This window comes from Acomys russatus, chromosome 6 (genome assembly GCF_903995435.1).
Source record: "Acomys russatus chromosome 6, mAcoRus1.1, whole genome shotgun sequence".
Taxonomy (NCBI): Eukaryota; Metazoa; Chordata; class Mammalia; order Rodentia; family Muridae; genus Acomys; species Acomys russatus.
The window spans coordinates 58,977,523-58,994,916 of NC_067142.1; the positions used below are offsets into that span (position 1 = coordinate 58,977,523).

At 37.2% G+C, this 17,394-nt stretch overlaps 1 protein-coding gene across 9 annotated transcripts in view; it reads right to left on the reverse strand.

The window, feature by feature from the left end:
- Nucleotides 1-17,394, reverse strand: part of Prrc2c (proline rich coiled-coil 2C) — a 72,272-nt gene that overhangs the window by 36,920 nt on the left and 17,958 nt on the right. For 6 of the 9 annotated variants that reach the window (XM_051147712.1, XM_051147707.1, XM_051147710.1 and 3 more), the window contains exons 2-12: nt 13,462-13,627; nt 12,124-12,301; nt 10,488-10,597; nt 9,524-9,649; nt 7,537-7,757; nt 4,608-4,690; nt 3,753-3,886; nt 3,566-3,653; nt 2,646-2,790; nt 1,659-1,712; nt 625-1,195 (exon numbers count right to left, since the gene is read on the reverse strand). In XM_051147712.1, the coding sequence (XP_051003669.1) occupies nt 625-1,195; nt 1,659-1,712; nt 2,646-2,790; nt 3,566-3,653; nt 3,753-3,886; nt 4,608-4,690; nt 7,537-7,757; nt 9,524-9,649; nt 10,488-10,597; nt 12,124-12,301; nt 13,462-13,573 (1,822 nt within the window). In that variant the 5' untranslated portion in view covers nt 13,574-13,627. The remainder of the gene's footprint in view (nt 1-624; nt 1,196-1,658; nt 1,713-2,645; nt 2,791-3,565; nt 3,654-3,752; nt 3,887-4,607; nt 4,691-7,536; nt 7,758-9,523; nt 9,650-10,487; nt 10,598-12,123; nt 12,302-13,461; nt 13,628-17,394) is intronic. The other 3 variants (XM_051147706.1, XM_051147713.1, XM_051147708.1) reach the window with 2 other exon arrangements.

Here is a 17,394-nt window from a genome sequence, read left to right on the forward strand (position 1 = left end):
TCAGAAGCCACTGATAACAGATCATTAGATTATCAAAACAAATTCTCATAAAGCTGGACTCTAAGGGGTTACATATTTTCATTTACACAAAAATGTATTTAACAATAAAATATTTAGTTCTTACTTTATTTCAATAAATGTTAATATGCTATTCAGTAGTTACATGTTATGACCTATATGAAAACCAAGTTATCTATGTATATTAAAAAAAAAAAAAAGGCAGAGTCAAGTGTGGCAGCACATGCCTTTAGCCCCAGCACTCAGGAGATAGAGGTAGTCAGACTTCTAAGCTTGAGGCCAGCAAGGTCTACATAGCCAGACCCTATTTAAACAAAATCCAGTGCATCCAAAAATGTATGAAAACCTCAGAGTGATCACTAGCTATGCTAAAACATATTTATTCATAAGGGGAAAAGTATTCCTACTAAACCTCAGACATAAATGTTTTTACCCCTAAAAAACCAAACCAAAACAAACAACAAACCAAAAACAAAACAAAAAACCCAGTTTCATGTATTCTTGAGAATGTCACATCACAAGTATAGGAAGGACCTGTTTTCAATCTCCATCAAAACAAAATAAAGTAGAATAAATTATATATAAAGTGTGGGTCAGGTATCGTACCTCTCTTACAGTTGTTTTCACTTTCCTGTTTCTCTGTCACCGGCTCTAGAATGGGCTCTTGGGGTTCGACGTTTTCTTCTTTCTCCTTTTCCTTCAACTCACCCTCTTTTTCCTGTTCTCTCAACCTCTGTAGTTCTTGTTCCTTTTCTCTCTGTTGCTCTAACTCTCTCTCTTGCTGCTTTGCCTTCTCCATTTCTCTCTGTTTTTCTTGCTCTTTCTCAAGCTCCCGCTCCCTCTCACGTTCCTGTTCTTTTTCTTTTTCAAGTTCTTTCTCCCGCTCCCGCTCCTTCTCTCTCTCCCTTTCTCTAAGTTCCTCTGGAGATGGCTGTTTTTCTATGATTCCAAGCTTCTCATCCAGCTGTTTCAGTTTCTCTGCACACGCTGCCTTCCTTTGCTCCTCCATTCTTCGCTCTTCCTCCTCACGGCGTTTACGAGCGCGCTCCACTGCTGCAGATATTTCAGACTGTTGTTTTCGTCTTTGCTTCCATATTTCATCATTATCAGGTCCTGGAGGCTTTGGAGGAAAGGGGCCTTGTCTTCCAGGTACTTGTCGATCTGGAGGTGGGGGGTGCTAAAGAGTAAGGTAACAGATGAAGAGAATTCGTCTTTTGAAATAATTTGTTTTACATCTATTTGCTTGTGCATATGTGCACATGTAGAGATCAAATAACAACTTGTGGGAGTCAGCTCTCTTACTATTCCATTATATGAAATCTCCAGCGTGAACTTAGGTTGTCAAGCTTGGCAGTACCCACTGAACCATCTCATCAAGTAAAGGGCTGTCCTTAGAAGCAAGGACAGCATGTAAGTGGCAGCTATCAGCTGGGTGCTTCTCATTCTTTAGTGAAACACGCACTGTGCTTATTAGATAATAATGAACTAGATGGAAAACATACAAGCTACACAGTGATATATAATTGTTTTATGAAAGTGATAAACATATAGCACCATTCCATCAAAAGAATACTTAAAAAACAAAACAAAACAAAACCCAAATATAGCACACTATGCACCAACACTCATCTAAAATCTACCTGTTGTGCAAGTAGCTTGGGAGGTGGTGGCAAGTGTGAAGATGGCCCACGTTCCTATAATGAAGAACAAGAGATTTTAGTAAAGTTTAGTAAAGTTACTTTTTACAGATCCACTTTGCCATTTCAGTATAGCAACAAGAAACCTACAACAAGCAGTAACAATTTCCTTTTTCTTTCAAAGACTGCCTGCTTGCCTACTCCTTTTAGCTAACAGGTATGTTCTCCCATTTATTTTGTACAAGTTCAATTATATGCCACTTTCACAACGATTCCTAATTAAGAATTACAATGACCTTACGGCCTCTCTTTCAGTTTGTAATGCAGCTACTGCTAACACCATCCTAGTTCATAATAAATGAGGTCAAAATGTCAAAATATACCTGATCCCCACATATTTCTCTCCTTTCACAATCTTTTCCAGAATAACTAAGGTGTTTTAAGTCTCCATTTTCTTTATGTAAGATTTCTCTACAAAGACAGTATTCTCTCTCTCTCCCCCACCCCTCTCTCTCTCTCTCACACACACTCACACACACACACACACACACACACACACACACACACACACACACCAAGATTTATAAAACATTCAGTAAACAGTAAAGCCCCTCGTTTATTTTGAGAAAATATACCTCTACTTTGACCTGACCAGATCAACAGGACAAAAAGTGGAGTTTCAGTTTGGCTTAATAATTTTAGCTACCACCAGTACTTTCATTTAACACAATAAAAACAGCAAAGATTCAGGCTTACTTAAAAACAAGCTAGCAGCCCCAGTCAAGCACCGTGACACATGTGTGACACTTGAGCAGCCAGGAGAGGAGAGCCAAGAGGATCTTAAGTTTGAGGGCAGCCCATGCTTCAAAGAAAACATAAAACTACCACTAGCATTCCACACTTGCCTGCAAACCACACAATCCTTTCTCAAGTTCCTCCAATTTCCAAAGTATTGCCAGCCAATGACAAGGATTTAAGAGCCCCACGAACCTGATTAAACGGAGGTCCCTTCCCATAAGCACTTTTTGCTACTGTGGGCTGAGCAGGTATTTGAGAAGATGATTTAGTATTGGAAGCTTCATCTACTTCTTTTTGGTTTTCTGTGTTTTCAGGTGTTTTTGAACTTTGATCCTCACTGAAGAACCAAAATGAAGAAATCAAAGGAACAAAGAATTACAAAAGCAAATTAATTTTCTCTGTATAAAAATGTTTCCTGGCCAGGCGTGGTGGCACACATGTTTAATCCCTGTACTCGGGAGGCAGAGGCAGGCAGATCTCTATGAGTTCAAGGCCAGCCTGGTCTATGGAGTGATTCCAGTACTGCCAGGGCTACAATAGAAACCCTGTCTTGAAAAACAAAACAAAAAACTCAACACTAAAAAAATCCTAACAAACAAACAACAACAACAAATACTATACCAATTTTTTTATTTTTAGTGCTCTCAAAATATCAACTGAATATAAATTAAGTGAGATCAAAAATATTGACTATATTATAACTTATTCTGGCTCAGTTAGTATACTTAAAAAACCTCAACACATCACAGGTTATCTCACAGGCGATCAATTATGAAACTATAGCATACTACAATGCCATGTTGGAGAAAATTACATGTAAAAGCCCAACTTATTACACATTAACCCATATATTCCTTATTTTCCTTCTAAGAGTAATAAAGCAAAGAGGTAAAAGGCCCTATTTTCCAAAGGTGTAATGCTGCTTGCTAAGTTTAGTAAATAAAAATAAATATAAATAAATAAAACAAGAACCAGAAGCAATGAAGTAGTATAAGGAAAATAAAGAAATCCTATTTACAAAAAACCTAACCATCTATGAAGAATCTTTGCACAAATAGCTCATGTTCTACCAACAAAATCATACTGTCAATAGCAAAAATGCCACAAATTACCTGCTGTTCTCTTTAGGACTACTACTTCCCTGCTCATCGTCATCACTGAAATTCAGCTGTTCTGTATAATCTACTTCCATCTGAGCACCTGTTAAAGAAGAAAAACTTAGACGGACCCCATAAAACACCAACTGTGCCAACTTAAACACCTACCTGTTTAAAGTGTTTAATGAACTTTGCTTCTTACCTGCCCAACCTTCATCAGCTTCAGCATCTAGGTTATCAAATTTATCGAGCTCCTTCAGTTCTGATGCACTAAGGATGGAAGGGCGTTCAGGCTCAGAAGCCCAAGAAGGAGGAGGACCTCTTCCTCGAAGGCCTCTAATGAACAGAAGGGCACAGAGGAAAAAATGCACAGGTTTTAATTATACTGTGTTAAGAGTATTAAAACACTGGAATTTAGTAGTGTTTTCTATAGCAAGGTATATACTGGCCATGACATGATTATAATCATTAAACTATAAGCAGTAGCTTAAATAGTTCAAAATGTTCTTTTATTTAAAAATACATTAATTAGCAGGGCAGTACTGGCACATACCTGTAATCCTAGCACTCACAGAGACAGAAAGAGGTGGACTGCTGTGAGTTCCAGGTCAGCCTGGTCTACAAAGCATGTACAGGACAGACAAGGCTAAACAGAGAAACCCTGTCTTGAAAAGGCAGGAAAAAAACCCAAAAAGCGTAATTAGCAACTTTATTTAGGAGGATGCTAAAATTCCCATATTAAGTATAGAGAATGGAGTGACTAACATGGCAAAAAATAATTATTACTGGTTTTAGGATCATGATTTTCTGCTGTCAGAATTTCATCACAATTAGATTTTAAAATACTGAACTATTTTAGTTTTCTGAGACGGGGTCTCTCTGTGTAGCCCTAGCTGTCTCGGACTTGCTTTGTAGGCCAGGCTGGCCTCAAATGCAGAGGTCTCTGCCTCCCGAGTGCATATTATAGGTATGTGCCACCACCAACAGGCTTCTATCTTAGTTTTCTCTTAGAAGAGTTAGATAACTATTTAACAGCTATATTTTGCTTAAGTCTTACTTGTTTGTTTCAGATAAAGAAGGTGGGAACCTCATGGGACCATGTAGAGGAGGGTATGCCATCCTTGGGTACTGCTGAAACATCTGGATGAACAAAAGAAAAATTTAGTAACTTATGATACACAGATTGTTTGAGTATCTCTTAAAATGCAACAAAGTATGAATTATTGAAACAAATAATGACTTAACTTTGTCTACTAATATAGACCACCACTCATCCTCACTAACAAACCATTTACACAGCAGTGCTTCCAGAAAGACTTTTGTTTTTGATTTTAAGGTTTGTAACTATGTAGCACTGCTTACTATAAAACAGCTGTCTGTGAACTCAGAGATCTGCCTGCCTTAAAGACAAGTGCCCTCACAACCTCCAGAAATTCCTAATACAAAAGTATTAATTAATGAGGACACATAACAAGACCTCTTTGTCACATTAGTAAACATTTTAGTTATGTAATGACACAAAAATGTAAAAAGTACAAATTCGTAATACATGAACCCTAGAAAGCCTTTTCCAAGTAGGAATTATTGAGTGAGACAATTGGGTAACCTCAGTGGAAAAGAAGAACTCACTTCAGATTACAGAAAGGGGAAGATGTTGGTAAGGGAGCAAGCATCCTGAAAGATGGCACACATGACACAGAAAACGGGCTCTCAGTCAAGTTACTATAAAGACGACAAATTAAGGACTGAAAAAAAGTCAAAATGATTTCTGTGGGATCGCAGCTTTCAAAGGGTAAGCTTAAAAAGTGGGTGGGAGCAAGTAATGGAAACACTGATAACTAAAGGATTATTCATTCTCTGATCTGGAAGGGAACAGTCAAGAACTATTTATTCATTTACAGACACCTAAGCCTAAAAATAATGTAAACTGTATATTTTAAATACTTTATGTATTTCCTGAACTAGATTAGCTTCTACTGAAAAAATCTCACAACAAAACCAAAAATCTTTTTAGATAACTCTAGGGGCTGGAGAGATGGCTCAGAGGTTAAAGAAACTGGCTGTTCTTCTAGAGGTCCTGAATTCTAGTGCCAGCCACCACATGGTGGCTCACAAACATTTATAGTGTGATCTAATGCCCTCTTCTGGTGTGCAAGTGTCCATGAAGGCAGAGTACTGTATACATAATAAATAAATCTAAAAGAAAGAAAAATGATGCTATTTGTAATGGCTATGCTGTTTTAAACGGAAGTTCCTACCAAGCAGGACTGACAAAGGTCATATTAAATAATAGCTATGATGTATGTATTATCAATTATGAACTTTTGAAGAAAATTCTGGGGAGTGGGGGGGGGGGGTTGGCTAAGGCACCCATACTAAAAGGAATAAAAACAGGCAAGTGGTCTTTATTTACATTAGCTCCTCCTTTTGACTACTTAGACATGATTACATTTATGTGGCTTATGGCTTAAAATTCAGAGCTTGTCATAGTAACTGCAGAAACAATCCCTAACTTCTCAATACTTGTGGCATTATGTTTGCTTTTGATAATTAGTAAAACAACTTTTCAAACAGAACCATACAGGCAGCTAGTACTAAAGCCCCTTCTCTTCCTCTTGCTTCGATGTTCCAACATCCACACCTGAAAGCTCAAAAATCGAGAAGCACACTTTAAAAAGTAGGAGGGCAAACTGACCAGTTTATAAAGTTTTCTTTTATAAAATCATACTCTTGAATTTCTTAGGATGCTATCCTTCAGCACTGGGAGTCATGGCCAAGGCCTCATGCACAATGAACTGTAACCTTCTGCCTTTAGAAAGTATTTAACAATATTACCTCTGCTTTTCTAGAGTGTTAAAACATGGCAGGAAGAAGGAACAAAGCACACATAACTTGAAACAAACAAAAACAAAGAAAAAGAGACTACAGTAGATAGAGGTATCCACAGGCAACATGATCCATAGGAACTGATCCCAAGGAATTGATTATTGCCTCAATGATTTAAGAACAAGTTTTTTTTTTCTTTCTTTCTTTTTTTTTTTTTTTAACTATACATTTTACCATGTCTTCTCCTTTTAAAATACATCAAAACTTTCCACAAATGAAATATTGTATATAGAATTGATTTAGTACCCTAAAATCCTGGAGAATGGGAATTTACTGTTGGTTTTTTTGTATTTTAATTTAGGTAAGCACTCAATGGCCTAAGATGGAAATTTTTCTTTTTGGTTTAGGGTTTCTCTGTGTAGCCTTGGCTATCCTGGACTTGCTTTGTAGATTAGACTAGCCTCTATCTCTGCCTCTGTGAGTGCTGGGATTATAGGTGTGTGCTACCATATAGGAATTTTGAAGCTTGCTTGAAGTACATAGAAACCTGTCTTAAAAAACAAGACAAAACACAACACAAACAAAAAACCAAAAACCACTCTATAGATTTAAAAACTTAATAAAATTTTAAACATTTCTTAACTTTTCATTTTTCTTGGACATAAAATATCCTTTAGGCAATTTAATAAATCCCTGAACCTCTTATCACGAAAAAGCTGTCAATCATAATCTAAAATACATGTTAATACAAAGAACTATTATACTAAAATTACATTTCCACAATAAATGAAAGTGATTTGACAATTAATATTTGTGCTTCCTTTGTTTGTTTTTGAGACAGGGTCTCACTATGTAGACCTGGCTGGCTTCAAACCCACAACGCTCTGCCTGCTTTTGCCTCTAAACGCAGAGAATTAAAGGGCCACCATGTTTGGATTATATGCTTCTTTATTAACTCTAATGTTGAGCATAATGTGGTCTGTGTTAATGATAAAGCTACCAGTTCTACTGAGGCATGAGATTTATTTACTTTACTCACAATTAATTTTTAGTTAGCTACTAATAAAACCAAAAAGGCCTATACTATCCCTATTCCAATTTTTTTCTTGAATCCCAGAGTAGAAAATTCTTTTGATTGCTTGCATTTTAGCAATACTCACATATGCAGGCATCATAGCTCTATACTGAGAAGCAAGGGCAGGCTGCTGTCCGTTCAGTTTAGCTTGTGGAGGACCACAAGCTATTCTCTTTTCCACCACTTTGAGAATATCATTTTGTTCTGATGTTATAGCTGTGCTTTCATCCTGGCCAAGTTGCTTTTCATCCTGATCAGAAGAAAGTGAGCCAGCAGACTTACCACCATCTCTCCAGCAAGCAACATCTGGTATCGAGAACAAACAGGAGTAAAAAAATATTAGTAGCATAAGAATGACACTAACAACAACAGAAAAAAAAAATGACTTTTACCAACTTAAGCACATTTCAAGAAAATGTCATCAAGTAAGTACAGCAAAGGGGTGGGGGAAAACCAATGTGTGGGTCTGCTAAGTCTCTTAATGCAGTTAGTCATGGCTTCTGAAGCAGAAAGGTTATTTTTTATACTTCAGGCTGTTATTATACCTCCTTTGACAACTCATCAAAGGAGGATTATTAGAACCTCTATGAAGCTTTATCAGTATTTTTTTGTAGTGGTTCAAAAATCACTAGTCTCACTTGGTCTATTGTCAGAGAGTCATGTTTCAAGGTATCTGAGAGTTCTGGAGGGAAAGAAGGTGAGGTGGAATTCTACAACTCAGAAGAGTTGTTCACATCCACTTACTTTTAGTCAACTATTACTAGTTACATGGGCCCAGGTAAGCAGCTTCTGCAACATTATCTTCTTTAAATATTTAACCAAGTAAAAGCACTCTGTGGTTTTAAGGGAACCTTGAACAGACTATTAAAAGAGGCAGACAAATATCCCCCATTCTAGAAAAAAAAGTCTAATCTTTTACATTAGTCTCTCTCCACTTACTTTGGGGAAGGAATGTTATGAGCAGTAGCAGCAAAAGGGCTGTGAGAGAATCCCTTAGTCACAACTTCTAACTAGGCCTCTTTTGGATTCTCATCCTTCAGAACCAGTGGGAGGTTGGGAGGCTGTTGTTAGGTTCAGTTTGTTGACTCAAACTGCCATACATACTTCTGGCAATACATAACTTCTGGGGCAAAATTTAACCAATTGCAGAAATAGTAGAACCAGAATATGGTTAACTGATTACATTATGAAGGTTAAGCAATAAAAGTGTATGATGTATTTAGGCTTGACAAGGAATAGGCTAAAATCTGAAAAACAATATAACATTAAAAATACAGACCTACACAATTTTTGTCAGAGGAATCTCATAGATATGCTATCTGTTCATATGTCCTGTGATGACATTATGAAGTTAAAACATTTACACATGTACTAAACATTTTATATTTCCATTTTTATTTTATTTTATTTTTCTGAGACAGGGTTTCTCTGTGTAGCCCTGGCTGTCCTGGACTCACTTTGTAGACCAGGCTGGCCTCAAACTCACAGCGATCCACCTGTCTATGCCTGCCGAGTGCTAGGATTAAAGGCGTGCGCCACTGTGTCTGGCTACATTTCTATTTTTAGTATCTGCTTTATAATACATATAAAGTATTCTTTACTATTCAAAATAATTTACTTCTTCACTTTAAGTTCAGAAAACAAGGAATCATGAAATGCAAACAAAAGTAAATAAATGGATAGATCTTCCACAATGGGGAAAATGTGCTAACAAACTTGTTATTATAAAAAGATCAAATATATGACTAGGCAGAGTAGCACATGCCTGTAATCCCAGATGTTATGAAGCTGTGGCAAATGTATGCCTGTGAAGGGAATCAACAGGGCAAAGTCTGAGGCAAAAGAATTGAATATTATTTACACAGAAGATACTTGGACATCTTACAGATTTTCATTTAGTAAGTTAAATATAATACATTTTCAACAAGCTCTAAAGTTACAGTGGTATTATTGGGACAAAAATTCCATGTTTTATGAGAATACAGCACTAGTCTCCATTAAGTAGTCGAGTCCTGTGTACAAGAGCACACGAGGTGGCATTGCAATATAAAACATGTAGAAACCACTCTCACTTGGTGGGCGTAAACTGGGTCCGGGTCCATAGTTTTCATCATTTGCTTCCTTTTCTTTTTTTTCCTGATCTCCAGCTGCCTGCAGACTGGGAAATTCCTGTTGAAATTGACTATTCACTTGGATTCCTAAAAAAATTTTAAAAACACATTAAAGTAACTTATATTGAAGATAACTCAAGCAACCCTCCCAGGATAGAGCTCTTGTTTCTTTCTGATGAACTATTAATTATTGTTTACATCAATAAAACTATTAAGCTGCAACGTAGCCTTTCAACAGTTAATGAACAGCCACAAGGAGACAAAAATCTGAGAGGACCCTACCAGATGCACTGCAGAGGACTCAGTGAAGATGACTGGCATGTGAGGCACTACTTTGTTTCTCTTTTATTGTAACTCCTACCCAAGCCCAAAGTCTCTGCTAAAAGCTTTCAACGACTAGTTAAAACTGGATTATTGAGACATATTTTCTGACTAAATACTACTAAGTCCTAGGCAAGACTAAGACGTTTTTCTTTTTTACTACTTTGACTTACCACTACATAACCAGGGCATCTCACTATTCATTTGCATATGTGTTCATTTTCACAACAAGTATAGCTACTGTGCTTTATGAACAATTCTCTAATCCCACCACCCAGCATTCCTGACAGGGTCTGTGAAGAAAGATGTGGGACATTTACGGAAAAGAATACAGTGTCTATAACCAATGTATTCTGTATTATTCAAAATGTTAAGGGCATAAGCCATGTCTTTTGAGCTGTATCTTAATACACACAAGAGTTTTTAAAGGTAGAGGATAATTTACACTCTTTTTAGATCGAATATGACGTTTGATGAAATTTAACTAGCCTACTAAAGTTTAAGGATGTGAAATATCCTTTGGCAGTGCTTTCTGCCTTGATTTCCTGCATGGCTGTTCAATAACCATCAACCTTACCAGATCCCCCAGCTAATGTCCACTTACCGTCGCCTTGCCCACCTTGCTTGTTACTGGCCCATGATTTGGGAGCAGGTGCTACTTCTGGGGGAGCTGCAACCCCAGGTTTGGGCTGTGCTGGTGACACTTCTGGTGCTCTTTAAAAAAATATTAACCCATTATTTCAGATATTACATGTTAAAGGATTTTAAATGCATGTGTTTAAGTATGCTGTTTGGCTACAAGTTTACTAATACTTATAGATTATAGCTGTATCGCTCATACATGGTTTGCCCCTGCATTGTTACCTTTAAACTTAGGGCTGTTTTCTCCCATTCATCTCTATCTTTGAATAACCCAAAGAGATGACAGCTGCTTATTTTCCATTTTGTCAAAAATATACTTGATAGTGAAAATAGCTACCAATGTATTTCAAAAAAATAAATATGTATATGTAGAGATACTGTTTGCGCTGGGATAATTAGGGGCAAAGGCTAGGCAATCTCCAGTATCAGTTGAAAGACTCACCACTGCATTACAATTCAAACAAGCAAATTTGTCTAATCCATTATCATGAATAAAAACAGTCCGCAATTTCTTGCAATCCTTGTAATATGATAATACTGAAAGAAAAGGTTGTTCAAGAAACTAAAGAGTGCCAGTATTATTTTTGGTACACCCAGCCCTAGCTCAGTTGTTACTATAAAATAATTCTACAATGAACTAAAGCTTTTACAAAGGTGGTCAAATAATACTACATAAATTAAGCAGAAATATGGAAATTTGATAATATCCGGGCAAACAAAACAATATAAATCTATCAACTACCCAGTAACTTATTCAAGGTTTAGAAATTACTATTTAGCTTAGCTAAAAATTTTGGCACAAACCTTGAAAAATGGAAAACAAAATATTTACTAATGAATGATGAATAAGGCTAATAGTACTAATTCTTACTTTTCACTTTTAAATAATGCAGAGCACTCACATTACACAAAGCAGTTTCAATGCTGGAGACAGAATTCTTAAGAATCTTGGAATTTAGACAACAGACTCATTTCTTATTTTTCTTTTCTTTAGATTATTTCTTTCTGAATCAATTCCTAATCCCATTAGAAAGAGAACGCCTGATTTGAGGAGGGTGGGAGAGGAGGAAGTGTGGCACAGGCTATTGTTGATTAGCTACTATGTCAGCAACGCCACTAGACTCGGAGAGCCTAGACTGTGTGTATGTATGTATGTATGTATGTATACACACACACACATCATTATTATATATTTACTTTCAAAGTATAAACACACACTTTACATAAAACATATATAACACCTATCTCTATCTTTTTAACTCTAAAGCAGAATGCTGGCTCCACCCTCAGACAAAAGTCTGCAGTAGATGTTAGTGGGCTTCTAGATTTGCTCTTTGGATATTTTAAAGTTTGTTTTTCATGTAACAGTGTTAGGAGACGTCAAAGATTTTATCATTCTTAGAGAGATAGCAGGCATCAGATGAGTATGAAAGAGCAAGCTGACTTGTTTTCCATCTGATGAAGGATCTCTCTAATCTTAACTGTCATACATAGTTTTTATATGCAACAGACTGACCTCTCAGCACACAGAAGTCACTGACACTGAAGTTTCCTACAAAGAAAGAAGTACTCTATTCTTTTAATGGACTTTGACTCACTTTTCTTCCTCATGCTGCTCTTGTTTTGATGCCCATCCCGTGCCATCTTTAGGCACAATGTTCACATTAGGGTCATTGCCTTTGTTCTCCGCTTTGAGGCTTGGGAGGTTAGCAGGTGGAGGCATCCGCCGTGAAATACCAACTTTTCCAAGACTTTGTAACCCATGTCGAGCTGCAACTAAAAGGTCAGTAACATCAATTTTCTTAGAACATCTACTGTATTAACCACTTCATTCAACGGAGTCTCTGAATTGTCCCTAATCTCAAAGTAGAGCTCTGTAAACTTAGTTTTTAAACCTGCAATGTAAATTCAAGGTTAAATTAAACAAGCCACTCAACAGATAAGCCATCCTGGGAACCAAGCAAGACCTGTCTCAACAAACAAACAAAATTCCACCCTCACTATTATGGGCCTTGGGGGTCTGTATGAGGGTGATAATGGTAAACTTAAAATGTTTTCAGCAATCTAAGAAAAGGAAAGAAAAGGAGGAGGAAGAAGAAGAGGAGGAGATGGAGGAGGAGGAAGAGAAGATCCCTGAATCTTAGGAGAAGAAAGATCAAAGTGGTAGTATACATCTTTACCTACACAACTTGGCAGGTAGAAGTGGGAAAACCGCTGTAAGTTGGAGGCTGGCCTGATCTACATAGTTAGGTTCTAAGCTAGTTAGGGTTACACAACAACAAGACCTTTTCTCAATGTCTCTTGACCCTAAACAAACAAAACCCACAAACAAAAGAATGTTACAGAATAAATTATGTTCATGATACTGTAAATGCCCCACTTTTCCCTGTATATATTGTCTCAAGGGACCCAAGTTAAAAAGACAGAACTTCCTCCTCCACCCCCACCGTAGCTAAACAGACTGGAACGAGGGGAGAGAATGGCTGTCTTTCAATATGTTTCTCTCCTATAGACAAAAGAGAGACTATAATAGTCTATATAATAGATTCTGTGATGAGCTGTGAGATGGCTCAGAAGTTAAGAACACTGGCTATTCAGTTTCAAACACCCATGTTTGGCAGCTCATATCTGTCTGTAACCTCCGCTCCAGGGGGATATACTGTAGCTCTAACCTCTGAAGGTATCTGCACTCATGTCCATATATCCACACAAAGACACACACATACCTACCCACATTAAAACATAAAAACAAATCTTCAATGTTCTATGAAAGTGAAAATTTAATGGTAAAATACTTCATATTTCCTCAAAAGTATGTGAACACATACAAAAGCTAGTATGAATGGGCTCGCCCTAGTTTCCAATCAGAAGCAGTATAGAGTATCATCTACATGAACAAATCCATGAACGCCATAAATTCTACTGGATTTACTCACCTGTAGTCTTCTGCGTTTCCAAGGACTTTCCTTTGTAAGTATTAAACAAACTGAGTGTTGCATACTTTTTCCCATCCTTTGCTTTTGTGCTCTGGCCTGACTTCTCCGACATTTCGGTGGAAACTCATCGAGTCCAAAACCTCCTGCCACACCCCTTAAAAGTAGCCTTTGTAGTGCACATAAGAAAGAAAGAAAAAAAGAAAAAATTTAAGTAACAGCTGACTAAAAAGCTTAATAAATTCAAATCTCAGGATTTTTAGAGGTAGGGAAGTAGTTACCGTCAATACAAGTGCCAATGATATTTTCACAGACCTCTTTAATGTAAGCCAAATAATACATTATTTAAGCAAAATAAACTATCATGCACTTGACTAATACATTATTTACAACTGTTTTGTTAAATGGAATATCCGGAAATGAGAGCTATAATCTATCCTCAAATGAATACTTCAGATATACTGAACCAGCATATCAGACTACCACATCATTGGAAAATTACAATCCTGCCAATAGAAAAACCCCAACAGAAGCCCTAACTTAAATCTAACTTATTAATAAAAGGAGAAAAAGAGGGCTGCAGAGATGGTTCAGTGGTTAAGAGCACTGACTGGTACAAGACCCAAGTTCCATTCCCAGCACCCACATGGCAGCTTAAAACTAGCTGTAACACTAGTTCCAGGGGATCCAACACCCTCACAGACATAAATGCAGGGAAAACATGAACTAAAAATAAATTATACTTTTAAAATATGTTGGGTGGGAAAAGGAGAAAAAGGCAAATTATTTCTCATACATGTCCCTTCAACTTAAAGATGGTGTTTTCTATAGGAGCTAGTTAGGGTAAAAGCAGAGCAGGGGTTGGTTAATTCCACAACAGAAACCATCAATAGCTTAAATACCATAGAGTAAAAGCATGATAGCTAAACTAAAGGTAGTACTTTCCGCATACATTTTAAAAACTCATGACGTATAAGCCACGTGCCACACAAGGGGTCTTGTTTACTTGTTTTACAATTATGAAGATATGACACAGGACCTTACCCAATATGCTAGGCAAATGTTCTATCATTGGAACTACATATAACACCAGTCCTCCAGATATACACCAAGTACCTATTTGTCCTTTGAGAGTTTAGGAAAAACTTACCTATAATCAAAAGAAATACATAAAAACAATTTGTGTTTTTTGCTATCTATCTACCCCACCCCACATACATTCAATTAATTATATCAGTGAAGATTTTAAAAGGAAAGTATATATGGCCAAGCATGGGGGCCCAAACTTCTAATCCTAGCATTATAAGGAAGACACAGGTAGGTTCTGACCTAGCCTGATCTACATGAAATTCCAGGACAGCCAGGGCCACACATAGTGATACCCTGTTTCAAAAGGTGCTTGAGTTGGGGGTATGGAGATATGTATATACTTATACAATCTAATCCACTGGCAAATTTTCATCAATTTTATAATATAGGAAAAAATATGTACAGTGACAAAGAGGAACAAATATACCAACTTTCATTATTATGAATAGGCACATTTGTACAGATTCTCAACTCTTTTGCTATACATTACTGTTACTTGGGCACCAAAATTGTACTAACACAGGAGTGGAAGCTGAGCAGCAATGTGCAGTTTTAATGTTTCTCAAGTGATTGTAATGTGTAAGTAGCCTTCCTTCTCATCCAAATTAAAGCTTGTACTTCCTCCTGTGTATAGTTTGTCTTTGATCCATTTCTCATTTCTGTGAGGAAGTTCATAAAAACTCTACTGTTTCCAATACTAACTGATCATCCAAAACCATGTTCTACTTAAGAATGCACCCACTGCCTGATTATATTGTTGTTTTGAGCACATTTTCAACTTTACATGGACTATAGGAATATTTTTGGTTATGAACATAGCCTTTAATGGCTAAGCCATCTTCCCAGCCTGAATATAGGAATACTTAAAGAGGGTATTTATCAATACTTTTCCAGCATAAGAAAATAACTTAAAAAAAAGAAAGAAAGAAAGAAAGAAAGAAAGAAAGAAAATAACTTGACAGCTGGGCATGGTGGCACAGGCCTGCACTCCTAGCACTTGGGGAGGTGGGGCAGAGAAAGCAAAGAAAAAAGTTGAAAAATTAAATTGTGAAGAAACAAATACTTAAATATGTTAACCAGAACTCAACATAAGAAACCCAAATATTAAATCTATGAACAGAATTCACCAAGCAATAAAACCAGTGAGCAAATGTGTTAAATAAAATGTTCAGTTCAGAAAGTCAGGCATGGCTGTAGCATGCTTATAATCGCTGCAGCTAAGAGTAGAAAAAGGAGGCTCAGGAGTCCTAAGCCAGCCTGGGATATACAGTGAAACTTGGTCTCAGAAATCAAATTTAACTTATTCTTGGGAGCAAAACTGATTTAACGTACAACATCTAATCAACTTTAACTTGCTGCCAAATCTGATAACTTGAGGTTAATTCCTAGGCAGCCCTCACCCAAGGAGGAGAGAACAGACATCCAAACATCTCCACATGTGGGTTGTGGTATGCACATGTCACATCCCTCTTAAAGTAAATAAGTACACACCTTAATCCCAGCACCCAGGAGAAAGAGGATCTCTGTGAGGTAACCAGCCTGTACCACGACAGCAAGAACTGTATAGGGAGACCCTATCTCCAAAAAGATGGGGGAACTGCCATAGCATTAAAAAAGTTGAGAATAAGGAAGAAAAATATATAAACCTCACTAAAACCGTTGATGAAGAAAAATTAAAGATACAAATAACAGAAAGACATATCGTGTTCATGTATTAAAAATACATACAGACCAACTAAATTTCTATAAAACCATGAAAGATCCCACACAGGACACCCCCAAGACATCTGAGGTTTAGTAGGTCTTATGAAATTGCCCAATTGCTAATTTTGAATTCTTGGGCATTAAAGTGGGTGGGACTATAGGAAAGCACCATTATGCTTGACTGAAAACTATTGTGGGAGAGGGGGAACAAAGTTGAAGATCACTCTTTCCCTTCCCCAAAAATTATATTGTAAAGCAGAGTTGGTGATGGCCCATTCTTTTAATCTGGGAGGCAGAATCAGTTAAATCTCTGAGTTCAAGTCCAGCTTGGTCTAAAGAAGGAATTACAGGACAGCCAAACCCTGTCTCAACCCTCCCCTGTCCCCTGAAATGGCAATACAGATACAGAGAGAGCCTAGAAATATAGGGCCTAATAGACATCTCACAAAGATAAATTTGGCAAAGGATACAGAAAAGGTCACCCTTGGATAGTATTGGCATAAATAAAATTTACTATCACCATTATGGATAACATAGGACTTCTCAAAACTTAAAATTCCCCTTCTGTGTATTTTTCAAGGGAATGAAATTATCCCCTCGTAGATACATAATCATGTTCCTATGTTCATTACTCCATAGCAATATTCACACTGAACTAAAACTAAAGGCTTCCTTTAGTTGGAATTTGAATGTTGACAGTGTGTACATACACACACTAGCAACTTCAACTCTTGTCATCCAAATGTTTACAATAAAGATATTACTTGCCTACAGAGTCCACCTCTGAGATTAGTTGGCTCATGCATAAAAGTGCTGAGGCTTAGGGCTGAAAAGATGGCTCAGAGGTTAAGAGTACTTCCAGAAGTACTCCAGAAGCCGGCCATGAACAGAACCCAAGCAGCTCAAAAAAGGTGCCATCAAGATTTAATTTTCTTTTTAGATATTATGACAAATCACAGATTCATGGTGTTTTGATGCCTAGCCCATAGGGAGTGGCACTATTAGGAGGTACGGCCTCGAAGAAAGTATCACTATGGGGGCGGGCTTTGAGGTCTCCTATGCTCAAGCTAGGCCCGGTGTAGCACACAGTCTCCTCTGTTGCTCGTGAATCAAAATGCGTACGTAACTTTCAGCTTTTCCAGT